General features: G+C 37.9%; 1 protein-coding gene across 1 annotated transcript in view; it reads right to left on the bottom strand.

Moving 5' to 3' along the window:
* Positions 1–11683, bottom strand: part of LOC129277976 (superkiller complex protein 2-like) — a 30727-nt gene extending 19044 nt beyond the window's left edge. Inside the window, exons 1-10 of the mRNA XM_064110405.1 lie at positions 11561–11683; positions 7972–8075; positions 6651–6757; positions 5917–6034; positions 4787–5212; positions 3830–3889; positions 3321–3446; positions 2687–2832; positions 1660–1806; positions 521–605 (exon numbers count right to left, since the gene is read on the bottom strand). Coding sequence (XP_063966475.1) covers positions 521–605; positions 1660–1806; positions 2687–2832; positions 3321–3446; positions 3830–3889; positions 4787–5212; positions 5917–6034; positions 6651–6757; positions 7972–8075; positions 11561–11618 — 1377 coding nt within the window. The 5' untranslated portion in view covers positions 11619–11683. The remainder of the gene's footprint in view (positions 1–520; positions 606–1659; positions 1807–2686; positions 2833–3320; positions 3447–3829; positions 3890–4786; positions 5213–5916; positions 6035–6650; positions 6758–7971; positions 8076–11560) is intronic.
* Between the last annotated feature and the right edge of the window lie 7024 nt (positions 11684–18707).

Raw genomic sequence — 18707 nt, 5'->3', positions numbered from 1 at the left:
TGTGTCTCAAAATCATGGTCATGAAAAAAAATCCAACCAGAGAAAATTTGAGCAAAGATATTGAGCAAAGACATTGTTCAATTCATTAAAACAAAATATACATACAGACATGAATTATATCATGTACTCTTGACAAATGTTTAGAAAATTAGAAAAAATCATTAACAGTAGCCTACAGAACTTTTCAGGGCTACTTTTCGCAACTTACTGCCTAAATATGCAACATTGGATAAGCTGCAGTGAATGAGGATTTTCAAATTTCCAAAGCTCTTTTGAGCATTTAGAGAGCTCGATCGCCCCGAGCCCCCATGCAATTTGTTCTCCCTGTAATATAAAAAAAGCATGTACTTAGACCAAATTGATCCCAGTTGAAAATTGCTCTTAGATAGAATGGACATTGCATTACATTAGACCAAATGGTTAATAGAGTAAATAGTCATTAGACCAACTGGTGACTGAAATAAATAATAATGGTTTCTCTAGAGATAGTTGGAGAAAGAGTTGATAATATGAATCTTACCTCTGAATCATTGATGTAATGGACCTCATCAAATATCACCCATTCCAGGTCTCTTATAACATCCGAACCATTATACAGCATAGATCTGTCAAGAAATGTAAGGTAGTCTTGAATCAATGATCTGAAGCCATGGTTTACTCACATCCCATGCATAAATCAAATTTAATTCAACATGTATATAATGAAGCAGTCCAATACTGAATAAAATAATAATAAACAGTTCTTAGAGACGCATAATACCATATAAATAGTCTCTATGCGTGTAGAAGAATTGTTGTTTTCTATAGGGCTAATACATGTGTTTCTTAAGGAGATATGTTTTTAAAACAGATTTGAATCTGTTGAAATCTGTTATTGATCTTATATTATGAGGCAGATTGTATATATCATATTATATTATGATGCATGCTTTTATCACATGGTGCTCAATTCATGGTTGTTACTAAGGTTTAAAGCATTGGTGAGTCAAATGTTTATTACGTTAGTTAACTTTTCATTCATTAATGCCCATGACAAGAATCACAAATCCCCAAAAGCAATTTCTTGAATCACATTTGCTATTCAAACTTAATTCGAAGGGTATTTACAAACTTCCAGTGGTTATGGTATTCAATTCATCTTACTGTAAACGAGTCCATAATTGACTGATGATAGGTACAGACATTCACTAGTCATAAAGTGATGATGATTCACAGCATTTACATTGTTCCATATTTCTGTTTAACACATTCATAGGTGCATGCTCATCCAATTAAGCTAATTACTACACATCTGCTGAAGTAAGTGAGTTTTGAGGGATGATTTGAAGAGTTCAATACTGTCAATTTCACAGAGCGAAGAAGGGAGGGAATTCCAAAGGCGTGGAGCAATAGATGAAAAGGCACGGTCTCCATATCCCTTTAGGTGTGTGAATCCATGAAGAGTGACACCAGTACCAGATGAGCGCAAGCCAGGACGTAGTGTTGTTCTATGAGGGAGGTCACATATTCTGGACCTAAACCATGGACAGCCTTGAAAGTCAGGAGGAGGATTTTGAATTTGATCCTGTACTTAAATGGTAGCCTAGATCCAACTCTGTGAGAACAGGGGTGATGTGGTCATATTTCATACATAATTGATATCAATAAATGGAGACTTACCGTAATATTTCAGTTGTCATTACAAGGCATGAAGCTTCAGGTTTTATCTGTACATCTCCAGTCAGGAGACCCACATCACCAAAAGTATTCCTGAAATCTCGGAACTTCTGATTGGACAAAGCTTTGATTGGAGATGTATACACTGTTCTGTAATAATAAGAATTATATATAGGCTCAACATCAATATTTCTTTAACCATACCTACACGTAATGGCAAAGCAAGAATATCTTGCTGCGATGTTTTATAATTTTCTATTGGTACATCTTTAGACAGTTCTAAATTTCCAAAGTTCAGACTTTGCACTTGCACATTGGACCACAAATTGCTCACATGATTTTCAATGCCGATCAAACACAACGTTTTTTCCAACCAAACTTCTTTTTTTTGTGATTAAGACCAATTAATTTCATACTGGTCATTACAAAAGTATTGATATTGAGTGCAAAAATAGAGTCATACCCAGAAGAAGCAATGATCAGAATGTTTTATATGTTTTCAAATATCTTAGGATAGAGATACGCAATCGTCTTAGACACCACTTTAATCATGGACTGCTTCAAAGTTTCAGAGAGATTACATAGCGTACACATCTAATGCAGGAGTAAACCCAAACTTCAAACCTTTTTTTTCTGGTTATACTCGAAAGCTCTTGTAAATATCATTGAATTTCTTCAATATTCAATCATGTACTTGTGTGAGTTATTATGGTATCATGTTAAAGCTTAGGATGTGCTTTAAAAATGTCAATAAAAATGTTTAAAGCGACATACCAGTAGTTATTGTAGGTTTGGGGATGGCAGGTGACAAACATGTGTTGTGTATCCGGTGGGTGTTTCATAAAGCTGTTTGTAAATTCAGAGCAACTTTACGAACAACTGGTGAACTTTTCTTAAGCGCTATTGAAATAACCACCAATTAACATTTAATGGTGAATATCGTTTCCCAAAAGATAGGATCACCAGTCGTTCTTTAAGTCACTCTTAACTTACAAATAGCTTTATGAAATGGCCCTCCGTATTGTATTACCTTGTAAGATGTCTCATTGATAGTGCGATGGCATACTCAGCTACCACAGTCTTTCCTGCCGATGTATGGGCAGCAACAAAAACACTCTGATGATTCTCAAGTTTGAGAACAGCTTGCTTTTGGAATATGTCCAGCTCAAAGGGGTACTACATGGGGGAGAACAAAGGCAATGAACTCCATCATTAAGATATGTGAAAAATTTGTGTTTAATCTAGGGAGTATTTCATCATCATTTTTGTCCGACAAGTTGTCAGACCTGACATCTTTCCTTGATTTTTATTGGCTTAGGAGCACTGTTCCTATGGTAACTGTTGGATAAAACATCTGACAAGCAATTTCATGAAACACTCCCCAAGTCTGTACATCATTAAGGGGTTTATCCATCTTGGTTTTGGGTGGCAGGTCACATATGGTTCTGTTTTACACAAATCTCATTTTTTCATACTAGCGCAAGCTAGTAGCTGATGATGGGCATGCATTGGAATAAGAAATCACAAATTTGAGGGTCTCCAGAATAGGGGTCTTGACCGCGGCACATACGTATCATACATTTATACTAAGTACCCCCCCCCCCCCCCCCCCCCGGAACTAATGGTGATCATTGATGGGAAGATTGGTAGCAAATATAATGTACCTGGTGAGCCATAACAGGAACTCTCTTGTGAAAGTCATCCACGGGTGTACTGACATCAATGTTGACAGCCCAAGACTTCCCCTCCGAAGGTTCTTTCGTTTGATCAACTTTCTGTTTGATGTCTCCCTTTAAATGAAAAGGAATTGAATTTGAATTTAAACTAATGATTCAATATGTACATGAATACTGGTCTTGTATGATCACGTTTTCGTTCCATTAAAACGGACTCTAACCCAAACAAAAAATATATTTCAAAAGAAAAAAGAAAGAACTAGCACATCATTCAGGTGGTGCTCATCCAACATTGTGAAACCAAATAGACATGGTGACTTATTTTCTCAATTTTTACTACATTTCATGAACTGCCCACTTAAACCATGATACTTAGAAAGCATTACAAAATTTTCAAACAGAAAACAGAGACATATTCATTTCCGGCAAGTCTGCGGATCAGATACACATATTCTATTTAATTGTCCAGCAAATATTAGATTTAATTCCATACTTACTTCAGGTAAAACCTTATCTAGTTCTTCATCCTTGGCAGTTGCGGTTTCCTTTGCTGTCTCCTGTCAAACAACAAACAAAATTTAAAAAAATCAGAATGTTTCTTATTCCTCATAGCAAAATATGAAAAATATATATTCCTCATAACTTGAACCATGGTCAAAGTTTTGACTATCGGTTGCCAATTTTGGAAGGTATCTCTAACAGTAAAAATTCATTCAAAATTGACTGGGACCAATTACTAAAATCATCAAAACATGAGGAAAGTATCATGTAAACATAGAGTACCGAAGTGTGACATTAGTTGCCATGGCGGCTGGTTCTAAACAGAGTCACAGCTGACGATAGTCTGTACACATTTGAATGACTTTGGCTCGTCTGAAAAATAGGTTGCAAGCGATCAAATCCCGATAGCAGCCATTTTCTCCTATGAGAAACACGAGCTTTCATTCGGCGGGTTCGTTTGTTTAGAGACAGTCCGCCATGACACCATGGCAACTGACGTCATCGCTTGGTACTCTATAGAAAACACACACTGTGAACATATTTTTTTTTATTTTTGCTGTAGAGGTGCTGTGGCTCAATCTCCAGACTTTGAATCACAAGGTCCGGGGTTCAAATCCCACCGCAGCATTCGCGTCCTTTGGCAAGGTATTTATCTACATTTGCCACTCTCCACCCAGGTAAAGTAAATGGGTACCCGGTAGGGAAGTATTCCTTGAATGCTCAATTTGCCTGATCAGGGTAGCTTTGCTAAAGCCTGGATAACAGCATGCAGCGCGTATTATAAACATTGTATTAAGCGCTATATATGTATAAATGTCCCAAAAATTTCAGCACAGAGTTAGACCATCAACTAAGTTAAAGTGGACTTCAGAATGCAGGCAAATGTAGAGTAAATATCATATGATCAAGACTTTCCTCTATATGGCTATCTAAAAATCGTATCATTCACTTGCCTTTTGTCTCTCTTTTTCTTTCTCCTTCGCTCTATCCTCTTCTGTTTCCTTCTCCAAGAAGTCAAAACGATCATCGGTCCCCATGATGTCATCAAGGCCAAGCTCTCCAGAGACTTCTATCAGCTTGCTGACTCCTCTCTCCTCGTCTTTGGCCCTATCACTTTTCTTCTGATCCTCAAAGATCATTCCCTCCTCCCATCCTGGTGGTACAGTCAAGAGATCATCAATGTCATTGGCCTCCTTGAGTTTATCAACACCTAAAGCAGTGTCATCATCATCGTCATCCAGGAAAGGTTCGTCAGCGAGACCTCCCGGCATGAAGGGGAAGTTGGTGGTACTGCCTTGGATTGCTTCTGAGAGAGGACCAGGCTGACGAGTCAGGGAGAGGCTGTTCTTTGCTGTCCCACAAGTATCACCTATGAAAACCTTAAAGGTAATCCAACCAAAGTAGGAAATTTGTTTTAATAAAAATAAAGCAAATTCAGAAAAGTAAAAAAGCATTAACCACTATACCTATTGGAACTTCAAGAAAAAAGCTGCATATAGTGTATACGTGTAGGTGATTCATGGTGAGGTAGGATAGGGACAACCCCTTTAAGTGCTTCAATACACAAACAACAAAAAGACCTTTATTTCAAAGTTAATATTGATCGAATTGAAAGAGGGCTCCCATTCTAGTCCCCCCCCCTCCCTCCTACTATGACACAGCTCATGAATAATTAAAGATTTTGCACCAGAGTGTTCAACATGAACTTTCGACTTCTTTTAGCCCCGCTTTTCCTTTATCCCGTTGTGGTTTCAGACAACAAATTTTAGCACTGCAATTACCCAGAAAGTACAATAAGCTGGCTAGCCTTCACAATGCCAGATTTGAAAAACAAAATATGTTTCACTATTGACTTAAAGAAATAATCCCATTGATAGTTTGATTCAACAATGCCATTTTGACAGTACCAGCAACTGGGAACAGGCACTCACTACAGCCCAATCAACAACTAAAACTAACCCTAGATTAATAAAAAAAAAACAATTAAAATGAAATGAATAAATTCAATGAATTTCATCTTCCATTGATTTCATTCAAAGAAGATTATGATATGACTCCCTGATTATCTGGCAAGTTAACTTACTTCTTTGTAGCCAAGTAGTTGCCCTGTTGTTGCATTCCTTTCCACCTGCAGAGTGGTCTGTAATGTGCTTAGGCTCACTGAGTACAGATTAGCTGGATTAGCTAACCTTGCCAGTTTCCTGGATAAAAAGATCAATTGATTTTACTGAAGGGTTTAATATTCTATGTACATTTAGAATTTTACACCATAATTTCTGAGAGTTTGTTCATACTTGATACACATACACTTCGTACAGTATGGAAAAGAAAAGTTAGTACTGGTGGGGCCCCAACTTTCAAATGACCACTGCAGCTGAATCAATTAACCCGTTGCCAACTGGAACCGGGTTATACCTGTACAAAGTCTATGGGAATGACAGCATTCAGTATTCAACGGGTTAATCATCAAAATTCCATGAAACTGGTAGCATTGAACCGAAAATTATTTAAGCAATCTGGAACATGCATTAGAATAAGAGCTTCTTACCTTGATTTTGACGCCATGTTGAAATTCATTAAAAAGTTGATTTTGTAGTATCCCATTTGTTGCTGTACAGGTTTCAGAATATTGAAAACCAAATACCAATTTCTTTCCTGTATTGCAGATACATGGAATATATGTAACATCTTTTCTCCAGAGTTATGAGAATAAGAATATTCAGTCAAATGATTTATAAGCCATGGCTAGCCATTTTTTTAGAGGAATTTGCATGATCAAGATTATTGCTTGTCTCATACATTCATGTAACCTCTCACCTTTGACCCTTGTTGACATCATGAACAGGTAGTTGATTAGGGCAGTTAAGGAAGTCACCTATCCTCTGCGGCAGGTCATGGATAACGGGAGGTAAACCAAAAGGCAACTGTGGGGTAAAAAAAAATGATAATGATAATTATAACATGCAGCATATATATCGCACCTGATACAGTGTTTCTAAGCACTGTATACTATTACCCTGGCTTTTGCACGGCTACCCTGATCGGGCACTTGAGCATTCAAGGAATTCCTTCCTATACCGGGTACCCATTTACTACACTTGGGTGGAGAGTGGCAAATGAAAATAAACGAATTGCCAAAGAACAGGAATACTACAGTGGGACTGAGGTTGCGAAACCCTTGACACCTTGGTTCATAGTCCAGAGACTTAACCGCTGAGCCATTATATTTCTACACCTCTACTTCTTAGAAATTACTTTCATAGTTCTACAAGATGATGTCATGCTTTGTCCAAATATATAGGCCAATATGAATAATTATTTTCTTTTTCTCAGAACAATGGTTCCTCAGATTGGACCACCAAACCTTATCATTTTTAACAAGTGGACCGCCTCTGGCAGTCTCGCCTGCATTACGCGAGTTGATATACCAGCAGTGCTGACTTTAAAAACAGCTATTAAATGATTATTCACAAAAGAAAACACTCATATGATAATAAAATGCTATGTCCATTTACCCAACATGACCTTTGACCATGATCATGTGACCTCAGACATGTGCAAAACAATCATTACCCTTATGTCTATGTTTCATGAACTACATGTGCAATCCACACTTTGCCACTCTCACCCAGGTGCTAATTGGGTACCGGTAGGAAACAACCGTCATTGTGGTTGGTTTAGCAAGTGTGCGCCTAACAGGCTGCTTGAAATGCTATGAATCCAGTGTGCGGGTAATAATAATTGTGAAGCGCTTTGAGCAGTCGTAGATTGATAAAGCACTATATGAATGCCAATTATTATTATTATTTTGTTTAGCCAAGCTTTTCCTTGTCCTAGTTTGGTTTCAGACTTAAGCTCTCAGCACTGAAAATGCCAAGATAGTACCACAAAAAGCTGACTAATGTTAATGGTAGCCATTTTTGGTGGCCGTGTGCCACCGCGTATGTTGACCCTATTGACTTTATATTTCCTGGCCTCATTTAGCCTTGTTCGAATGTAATCCCAAGCCATAGGTCCAAGGCCACATGAATGACCTCGAGACTTGAATCCAAGAGCACAACACTAGACCAATTTAAAATGGACCCTATTCTTGCTGTTTTTAATATAGCAGCACTTTTTTTTAATTAGTCGTACTTACAGTGGTGGTATATGGCAGTGATTCAGGATTGCATTCAGTTACAGGAATAGCAACCGACTTTCCATTTAATCCAAGTCCAAGAAGTGAAAAGGGAGGAACATCATCTGAAATGAACATAAGTAATAATAAGTAATTCATATGGTAAGTCAGGTCCCCCAAGTCTGCATAGCGCCCCTTGTCTGCACACATACGTATAGATCTGCACGAATTTAGTAAAAGATACGCAACGAAGAGAAAATTTACATATGAAATACATAGAAAGATGTTCATTAAAAAATCGGACTCAAAATGATGGAAAAAATAATGAATTTCTGACATTTCATGTGATGGCCTCAAAATGCAGCCTCATCAAAATCCCTAAATCGTATGTAAAGTGAATAGGTTCGCAGGCACCATTGTTTTTCAATCTGAAAATGACTGGTCGAGGTTTCTTCCAAGAAAATCATATATTTCTTTCAATTTTTGATGAGATTTCTGGCACACTTACCGGTACTCATAAGAATATAAGGAACATTATCAACTGATTTTTTTTGTGAAATAAAAAGAAATTCATGTTAAATCTTAAATTAAATAGTTAGGTGCAGGTGCAAAGACACAGGGACCCTCTCAATACTCATCTCACGTTGTTCTTCCCCCAATATTCCAGGATCAGCGATATCCACAGGTTCGTTACTGACTTAAGAGTTTCTCTGAAAAGATTCTTCCTCTCCAACTTAAATGACCGTTAAAACAATTTTTCCACTCAGCACTTTAGAGGACCGGAATGTGGTGTTGCATCATTAATTTTTTTTTCTCAATCCCTCTCAGACCTGCTGGTTGCACGAGTTCACGGTATATCTCGTGCGCAGCCCCCCCGGAGGGGGGGGGGGCTACTCAGTATAAATGTATGATACATATGTGCTGCGGTTGCCAGTCGAGACCCCCATTTTCAGCCTAGATTTCCGTTCCAGAGCATCACCAATTTAGAAAGCCATTGGAATTCCTATTTTTTTCCCATTCCAGAGACCCTCAAATCTTTCTGGACAGTGCGCTACCATAGCCGCTACCATGCTACGTGCGTTCCAGAGACCCCATAATTTGATGTGGTCAGTTCCAGAGCATAACATTTTTAGCGATATTGTTGATCCAAGAGAAGTTCCTGAGACCCCCATTTTAAGACCAAGACTAGTTCCAGAGCCCCCGACCCCTGAATTTGGCGCGGCAAATGGGTATCATGTTATAATTTGAGTAGCCCCCCTGGGGCGCAGCCTCATCTTCTTTAGTGCGGAAGTATAGAATCGGTAAAGGAAATAATCTGTTGTCTCACAATGCGGCAAACTTTTCCGCATCTTCTTTAGTACGGAAGATGTTGATCATCGTGGTAGTATAGAATCTGTAAAGGAAATAATCTGTTGTCGATGCGGCAAACTTTGCCGCATCGTGAGACAACAGATTATTTCCTTTACCGACTCATCTTCTTTCTCATTTATTTCTTATTTTTCCCTTAGTAAACGGCTGGCATGTTGTCAGTGCTTTGGTTCAAAAGAAAGTAATAACATGCCAGTTCGTCACTAAGGGATAAATGAGAAAGAAGATGAGGCTGCACCCCAGGGGGCTACTCGAATTATAACATGGTTATAATTCGAAAGAAAGTACTGACAACATGCCAGCCGATCATTGCAATCAAACTTTAGTCTTCTATCTTTCTTTACACATGTCTATAGCTCTGTGTATGATTGTTAATCATAAATGTTACTGTTGCGGGCTTGCGGTGACACATTCCGGTACTCTGCTCCATTTGTGAATCATTTTCTATGATTATTCTAATGTTTTTTCTTGGTTTCCCTTTTTCAAGCCTTTACTGCCTAAAGTTTAAGTTTAAGTTAATTGAGACACCTTTTTCATGTTTTTCTTTCAGTATTTTTGAAAGAGGTCTAGACTAGGCCTAATCTCATCTTAATGTTTCATGATTTTATATTTATGTTCAAATGCATATATGTATGGGGTTACCACCTGGATTCACCCAGTGGTTGCACCCGACCATCTCAGTTTTTGTTGTAAATTGGTACACATAAAATTCCCCATGGCCCAAGCACAAAACAAAAGAATAAGTCCAATCGGTCCATCAGTTCTCGCACTACAGCCCGCCCTTTTCTCCTTGTTTTGACAAAAATGGGCATGACCTTCAACTTTCAATGGCCATTGCGTCGTAACGTGATGAATTCTTGTTTAAAAATAACAACAAGAGCGTAGAAATGTCGGAAATGAAGTTTTATCCCATGACCATGTAGGCCTAGTACAAACAAACATGATTGGCTAGATGTTTTAGAAATAGAAGGAAAGAAGAAATCTCGGGGGCGAAAGTTTCAGGTTTTTTTGCGGTACACGCAGATGAATAGGAAGGACTCCCTGGCTTCATTGAGAGTAAGCCTACGTTAGTAAATGATTTGTAGTACGCACGTCTGTGCAACTCTAAGCTACATTGTGAGCAAGTAGCAGACAATGCATGGATCACTATAAAAAGTGCTAACGATAGTGCCATCGGAAAGAGCGCCAGCTACGGCAGTGGAACGAAAAGAGTTGTTTTTTCTCATGGCTTCGGATCAAGCAGACGTACCTCTGGAATCGTCGTAAATCCTCGACCCCGTTGAGTAATCCGGACGTTTTGGATAGATATTTGGGCAGCGTGTGTTTGAGTTATCACCACCTGGTCAACCTTTGGCACGTTTTGGGGAGTTTGGAGCTTCAGAAGAACCATATTTTCATCGTACCTTTTCAACGTGCACTTTCGTATTTCGCGGTAGTGCATTACATAATACATGGGCCCATGACTCGTCCATGGCTGTGTTATAGCCATGGACATTGACTTTCACGCGTACGTAATCACCGGACAGACTCGTAGCGTGTATGTTATATAGGGACTTTCGCGTACGTACGTCCGCGGAGCTGAGCCACTGCGCGGTCGGTTGGCCGTAACGCTCCCACCCTGGATCGACTGTACGGAGCTGAGCCCTCAAGTTTTGCCTCGGACTTTGCTACGGAGCCTCCACTTCGCGCACCCCGGTCCCGTCGGCGTGCCTCCCATCACATCGATCCCATCCTTTCCCCGCGTAAGCCTAGAGCAAGTCGGGACTTAACAACTCTGTCAGCCAGTGGACTTGCTCGAAGCCTTTTCTCCCCAACATCCAGGTAAGACTCATTTACCTTGATGGCACGCATTTTCTCAGATAGAGAACTTACTCACTGCTTTATGCACTCTGGCCTTTGCTCACACATAAATTCTTACTTAGTTAGAGAGGCTAATAATAATATTGTAATAATGGTTGCCGACTATTCAGTCATGTCAGTGCAATGTATGATTATGATACCTTTTCTATTCTTGTTGTAAAATATAAACATTTATCGTAGACTTAGCCCAAACTGCGGTCTACGTATACAACAGATTTTTACTCTCAAGAAGCCGCCTGGCTACGCCTACGGTACGGTACCGGTACGCCGCCCCCAGAGCGTCGGCCTAACTTCGCCTCTGGTCCGCTGCAACAAAGCGACAGCCCGAGCACGGATTGTCGGGTTAAGGGATGGACTGCCTAATTGCATTACATTAAATTACCTGATTCTAAAGAGGAAACCTTGGACTCTAACTCTTCTAAATGTGACGAAGCCATCATCAATTCTAATTGGTATTTTGAATCATTGTCGACCTCAGCTCACGTATTTTATTTGAATCAGGGACAACTCGGACCACGGGACAACTCGGACCGGTCGTGGGCCGAGTTGTCTCACCCGTTTCGTGATTTTTTTCCCCACAAATTTGCGTCTATTTTCCCGTCATTTCGAAATTTCTTGTAAATCTTTTCTAGAGATATGGTCTGATGGTAATGTTCTTCACTTTCTATTACTTTTTTTTCGCTGAAATAAATAAAAAAAGTGTAATTTTAGGCGTTTTTCGACAGCTCGCGATTCCCATAGGCGCGCGTGTATTAACTGTGTAGGTGCTCGGCTCGGCCCCGCTCAACAACTGACTTGATTTTGTGATCATTTCTCCTCAAGTTACCACTTTTATCGCAGAAGATGGACTTTCTTGTATTCCATTAACTCCATTTTCTCATCAAAAGGATAAAATTTGGAGTATTTGCACGATTTTCTTAAAGTTTTTCACCTTTTCTCTCTGGTCGTAAGAAGCGAACAACCGATGAACGGTCCGCTGCTCTTCATCGCAATTCTACGTAGCTCGGCCGCCTGAACTGGCGGGGTGGGATTCAGCCCGAATCCCCAATGGAAGTGGGCGTGCACTGTCAAAGAGCTGAGCTTGAGTGAGTGAGAGAGTGAACTACAGCTTGAAGCTTGGCAGTGTCGTATAGGCTCTGCCTTTTTTTTTTGTAAATATGTATATATATTTTTTTATTTTTTCTATATTGATTTTCCCTGGTGTAGAGCTTTAAGATTGTAATAATTTAATATGCTTTAATTTCTTTGACTGAGTATGACTGTGGTGTGGATGTTTGAGTCGCACAAAAAATACTTTTACGTGGGTGGGGGCTCGGGGCGATTTCACTCCTGCCCCCGAAATGTGAAAAAATATTCGCGTTGTAAATGTGTTGGCATGCCGGGCTGAGGGTAGCCATCAATAAAAAAAAATTATTTTGGGGGCTTAATTTTTTAATCAAATTGATTACTTTTAGGCCTTTATATATTTTTTTAAATTTAATTTTTGTTTTTTTATATTGAGTTTAAGTTGCAATAATTAATATGCTTCAATTTCTTTGACTCTGAGTGTGACTGTGGTATGGATGTTTGAGTCGCACAAAAAATACTTATATGTGGGTGGGGGCTCGGGGCGATTTTACTCCTGCCCCCGAAATGTGAAAAAATATTCGGGGTGTAGCTGTGTGGGCATGCTGGGCCGTGCTGAGGGTAGCCATCAATAAAAAAAATGTTTAATTGGGTCTTACTTTTTTAATGGAACTATAATTATTTTTAGGCCTATTTAATTTTTATATAAATTTCATTTTTATATTGAGTTTCCCTGGTGTAGAGAGCCGAGTTTTAATTTGCAATAATCAATATGCTTCAATTTCTTTGACTCTTGAGTGTGACTGTGGTGTGGATTTTTGAGTTGCACAAAAAATACTTATATGTGGGTGGGGGCTCGGGGCGATTTTACTCCTGCCCCCGAAATGTGAAAAAATATTCGGGGTGTAGCTGTGTGGGCATGCTGGGCCGTGCTGAGGGTAGCCATCAATAAAAAAAATGTTTAATTGGGTCTTACTTTTTTAATGGAACTATAATTATTTTTAGGCCTATTTAATTTTTATATAAATTTCATTTTTATATTGAGTTTCCCTGGTGTAGAGAGCTGAGTTTTGGAGATGACGAGAGGGAGGAGGAGGTGAGGGATGGCGATGGTGAGAGGGATGAGGATCTTTGATGAGAGGGGTGCATGGAGATGGTGAGAGGGACGAGGATGTGAGGGATGGGGATGATCATGGGAGGAAATCCCAGGGGGGGGGGACGTGTCCCCCTACCAAAAATAGTAAGGGGGACACAATATCAAATGTCCACCCTACTAATTTTCTTCTTGAATAATGGAGAACAAATACATCATTCACAATCGAAATAATACATGTATTTAGGACTAAATGACCTTATATTTTTTAAAACACTTTTTTTTCTTGTCGATTATTTTTGGGTTAAAAATTGACCCTATATTTTGGGCGATAACCTTTTTTTTTAATGCTTAATTGTCCAATTTTCCAGCCCTTGATCCCCCTACCTTTGGGGACAGATTTCCGCCCATGGGGATGATGATAGGGACGAGGATGATGATAGGGATGAGGATGATGGGGAGGGATGGGGATGATAAGGTGAAAAGCCGGCAGAGATAGATAGATTTAAGAAGAAAAATCCGTCCGACGAATGCCGTCATGTAGATTCCGTCCCACATGATAACCCAAAACTTCACATATGGCTTGATTTTTGTTCTAAATCATGTTATGTGATGAAAAATCATACTAGGCCCTACAAGTATTTGGGTTACATTGAAAGAAAATAAGGGTAATTTTTTTTTCCAATTATCAATAAATTAAATTCTTTATTCAATAAAAATGATGAATTTATGATTTTGAATTTCATTTCTTTTACATATTATGTGGTTTTTCTTTTTGATTAAATTTATTTTATTACTTTTTTTTCATCACTGCATCATGATTTTTGTCTCACCTGGATAGCAGAGTGAGACTATGTAGGCGCCGCTTTTCCGACGGCAGCGTCAACATCAAATCTTAAAGGGATGGTCCGGGCTGAAAGTATTTATAGCTAAATAAATAGAGTAGTATGCACTGAGCAAAATGCCGAAAATTTCATCAAAATCGGATAACAATTAACAAAGTTATTGAATTTTAAAGTTAAACAATATTTTGGGAAAACAGTCGTCATGAATATTCATTAGGTGGGCTGATGATGTCACATCCCCACTTGTTCTTTTGTATTTTATTATATGAAATTAATCAAATGTTTTCCTCCAAGAACTAGAAAAATTGGATTGACAACTGATTTAGTGCATTAGATATTTATTGCTGCAACTTATTTCATTATAAGGGAGACATATTATTCACACAAGTATGAAATAATGAAAAAAAAAATGATTTATGTAATAACATAAGAAAACGGAAAGTGGGGATGTGACATCATCAGCCCACCTTATGAATATTCATTACGACTGTTTTTACAAAATATTGCTAAACTTTAAACTTCAATAACTTTATTATTTTTTAACCGATTTTGATGAAATTTTCGGCATTTTGCTCAGTGAATTCTACTCTATGTATTAAGATATAAGTATTTTCAGCCCGGACCATCCCTTTAACCGAAGGTTGTAAGTTTCTGAAATGACAGCATAACTTAGAAAGTATTTGGACATAGCTCATGAAACTTGGACAATCAAGTATCACTGAACATCCTGCAGCAAGTTTCAGGTCACATGATCAAGGTCAATGAACTTTGGCCATATGGGGGTATTTGTTGAATAACTAATTTTGAATAACTATCTTATAGTAGTTTTCAAAGTCAGCACTGCTCCCGGGCACTGCTGCTATATTGAATCGTGTAATGCAGGTGAGACTGCCAGAGACGTTCCACTTGTTGTATGTATAGGGCTCTCTTTTAACTCAGTTTTTTTTTTTTTATTGAAGAGACCACTTTTTCTCTAGAAAACAGAAATAATAAATAAATCATTTAAAGGGATGCTCCGGGATTAAAATATTTATATATTAATAGATATAGTAACATCACATATTAAAGTGCTTATTTCATAAAAATCTGATAACAAATAGGGGGGTTATTGAATTGAACGTTTAAAAATTAATCATTCTAATTTCATATAATAGAATATAAAGAAAAGTGAGGATATGACATCATGAGCTTGCTTATTGAATATCCATGAAGACACGCCAGACCTGTATCACCAGAATAATGCAAATCATTCTTTAAAATGCAGCGATAATTTTGTTATTCCTTATCTGATTTTGATCAAATTTTCATTGTTTTCTTTGTTCAAATCATATCATTTTCAGCCTGGAGTACCCCATTATCACTTATATATATAACTCATTAATATTGCCACAATTTGGTCCAGTTGTTCAAATTATCTAGTAAATACAATATATTTTATTATTACAGAAGCTTGTCATTTGAGTCATTGAGAAGGTGATCATAGAGCTAATGCTTGTGTCAACAATTTATCAACTACGTGACCTGCAACTTGCATAATTTATGTAAATATATACCAAAAGTCAACATTTTTTTAACTGGTACACCTTAAATGATTACATCCATAATTATGATACCAGGAACTAGAAAATGTAGATTGGAAAACAACACTAGGGCAACTTAGTGTTAGATACAGATTTCAGTTTTCTAGAATGGGTGATATTCTATTCAAAGAAAAACAAAAACAACATCACTCCAAAGGAACTGGAAAAATCATTTGATAAAAACAAAACCCTCTTCATAGTTGCTCTTTGCAATATCGTATTGACCACCCTTCTCCTGTTTTTAAAACCCAGACAAGCATGATTTGTTGCTACCCCCCCCCCTTCCATGTACCTGTCATTTCTTTGTATTTTCCCTCGTTTTCTTTGTTTTTTCTATTGATCGATGTATCAGTGTTTAGTATTGTCTTTTTTTATACCAGTAATAGAATATAAATTTAATTGAAATGAGAGTGATGAACATAATGAGAAAGGGAGACAATGATAAGATAAGAATGGAAATAAAATATTACAATTTACAGAATATAACATATACATGTATATTTCTATTTATTCAAAGTTCACAATTCATTTTTATTCAGGTTTACATTTAAAATTTAAACAAGTTAATTAAGTGATTAAGTGATGCATTTTGGAACAATACTAAATTAAATACATTTTATATTGAATAAACAATAATTGGTAAAAATACAAAACACAAAACTTCTAACTCTATTCTTTCCTCCTGTAAAAAATTACAAACTAAATGAAATGGACATTAGTTCCAGTGGCAAATCGGGGGGGGGGGGCACATTCCGCCCCCCCCCCCCTTGAGAGGTACATGTACTCAAAAGGCAACTGCTTGTCAAATTTTTCCTGGGAAAAAATTATGATTTGGTAGTGAAGACCTTTTGTCAAAAAATTCCTATACAAAATGCCCTCCGGCCCTGTAGGAAAATTTTGGATCCGCCCTTGATTATATTTCAGATGGGAATAAGACCGAGTGGCCCTAAAACTTGATTGAAAAAAATATTCACAACTGCAGGGCAAGGCTTCAGTCTCCAAGCTCACGACTGTGCAAGTACATCCACTTCCATTGGCAATTCCGGCTGAATTCCACCCTGGCAGCCTGACATCCACCCTTACTAAGAAATAAAATTAAAGAAAGTAAATCAGGGAAAAACAAGGAATGGCACAATGAATTGCATCAATTTATTTTAAATCCTGTAAAAAATAAAAATAAGTAATAATTAATTTAATTAAAAATTAAGCCCCCAAATAAAACATTTTTTTACTGATGGCTACCCTCATCCCGGCATGCCCACACAGCTACACCCCAAATATTTTTTCACATTTCAGGGGCAGGAGTGAAATCGCCCCGAGCCCCCACCCACGTTAAAGTATATTTTGTGCGACTCAAACATCCATACCACAGTCACACTCAGAGTCAAAGAAATTGAAGCATATTAATTATTGCAACTTAAACTCAATATTTAAAAAAAAAAAAAAAAATATATATATATATAAAGGCCTAAAAGTAATCAATTTGATTAAAAATTAAGCCCCCCCAAATGAACATTTTTTATTGATGGCTACCCTCATCCCGGCATGCCCACACAGCTACACCACGAATATTTTTTCACATTTCGGGGGCAGGAGTGAAATCGCCCCGAGCCCCCACCCACGTTAAAGTATATTTTGTGCGACTCAAACATCCATACCACAGTCACACTCAGAGTCAAAGAAATTGAAGCATATTAATTATTGCAACTTAAACTCAATATAAAAAAACAAAAATTAAATTTAAAAAAATATATAAAGGCCTAAAAGTAATCAATTTGATTAAAAAATTAAGCCCCCAAAATAATTTTTTTTTATTGATGGCTACCCTCAGCCCGGCATGCCAACACATTTACAACGCGAATATTTTTTCACATTTCGGGGGCAGGAGTGAAATCGCCCCGAGCCCCCACCCACGTAAAAGTATTTTTTGTGCGACTCAAACATCCACACCACAGTCATACTCAGTCAAAGAAATTAAAGCATATTAAATTATTACAATCTTAAAGCTCTACACCAGGGAAAATCAATATAGAAAAAATAAAAAAATATATATACATATTTACAAAAAAAAAAGGCAGAGCCTATACGACACTGCCAAGCTTCAAGCTGTAGTTCACTCTCTCACTCACTCAAGCTCAGCTCTTTGACAGTGCACGCCCACTTCCATTGGGGATTCGGGCTGAATCCCACCCCGCCAGTTCAGGCGGCCGAGCTACGTAGAATTGCGATGAAGAGCAGCGGACCGTTCATCGGTTGTTCGCTTCAGTTGTTGAGCGGGGCCGAGCCGAGCACCTACACAGTTAATACACGCGCGCCTATGGGAATCGCGAGCTGTCGAAAAACGCCTAAAATTACACTTTTTTATTTATTTCAGCGAAAAAAAAGTAATAGAAAGTGAAGAACATTACCATCAGACCATATCTCTAGAAAAGATTTACAAGAAATTTCGAAATGACGGAAAAATAGACGCAAATTTGTGAGAAAAAAAATATCGTAATGGGTGGGACAACTCGGCCCGCGGTCCGAGATGTCCCGTGGTCCGAGTTGTCCCGACCCCTTTTATTTCCATCGGATCAAGGCAAGTGCCTCATCAGCAGCTCCATTCCATTTTTTATTGTATGGTATCGGCAATCAGTCATTTTTGCTGAGATTTCAATATTATTTTTGATGTTTTTATGTCCGTATCGGGACCAAGATGCCCAGATGGAGCGTAGCTGATTGTTTTTTAGTCAGTATAAATATGTTGAAATAAATGAATGAATCAATGAATAGATAGATAGATAGATAGCTTAGATAGATAGATAGATAGATAGATAGATAGATAGATGAATAAATAAAAATATAAATGAATAAATACATAATTAGATAAATGAATAACTAAATACATAAGAAAATCAGAGTCTATGCATCACGTTCGTGAATTAATTAATTTAGCTCTATGTGATT

The sequence above is a fragment of the Lytechinus pictus genome, chromosome 15, assembly GCF_037042905.1.
Source record: "Lytechinus pictus isolate F3 Inbred chromosome 15, Lp3.0, whole genome shotgun sequence".
NCBI classification, from domain to species: Eukaryota; Metazoa; Echinodermata; class Echinoidea; order Temnopleuroida; family Toxopneustidae; genus Lytechinus; species Lytechinus pictus.
Note: the sequence above shows the minus strand (reverse complement) of the source record. Positions and strands in the feature narration are given on the sequence as shown.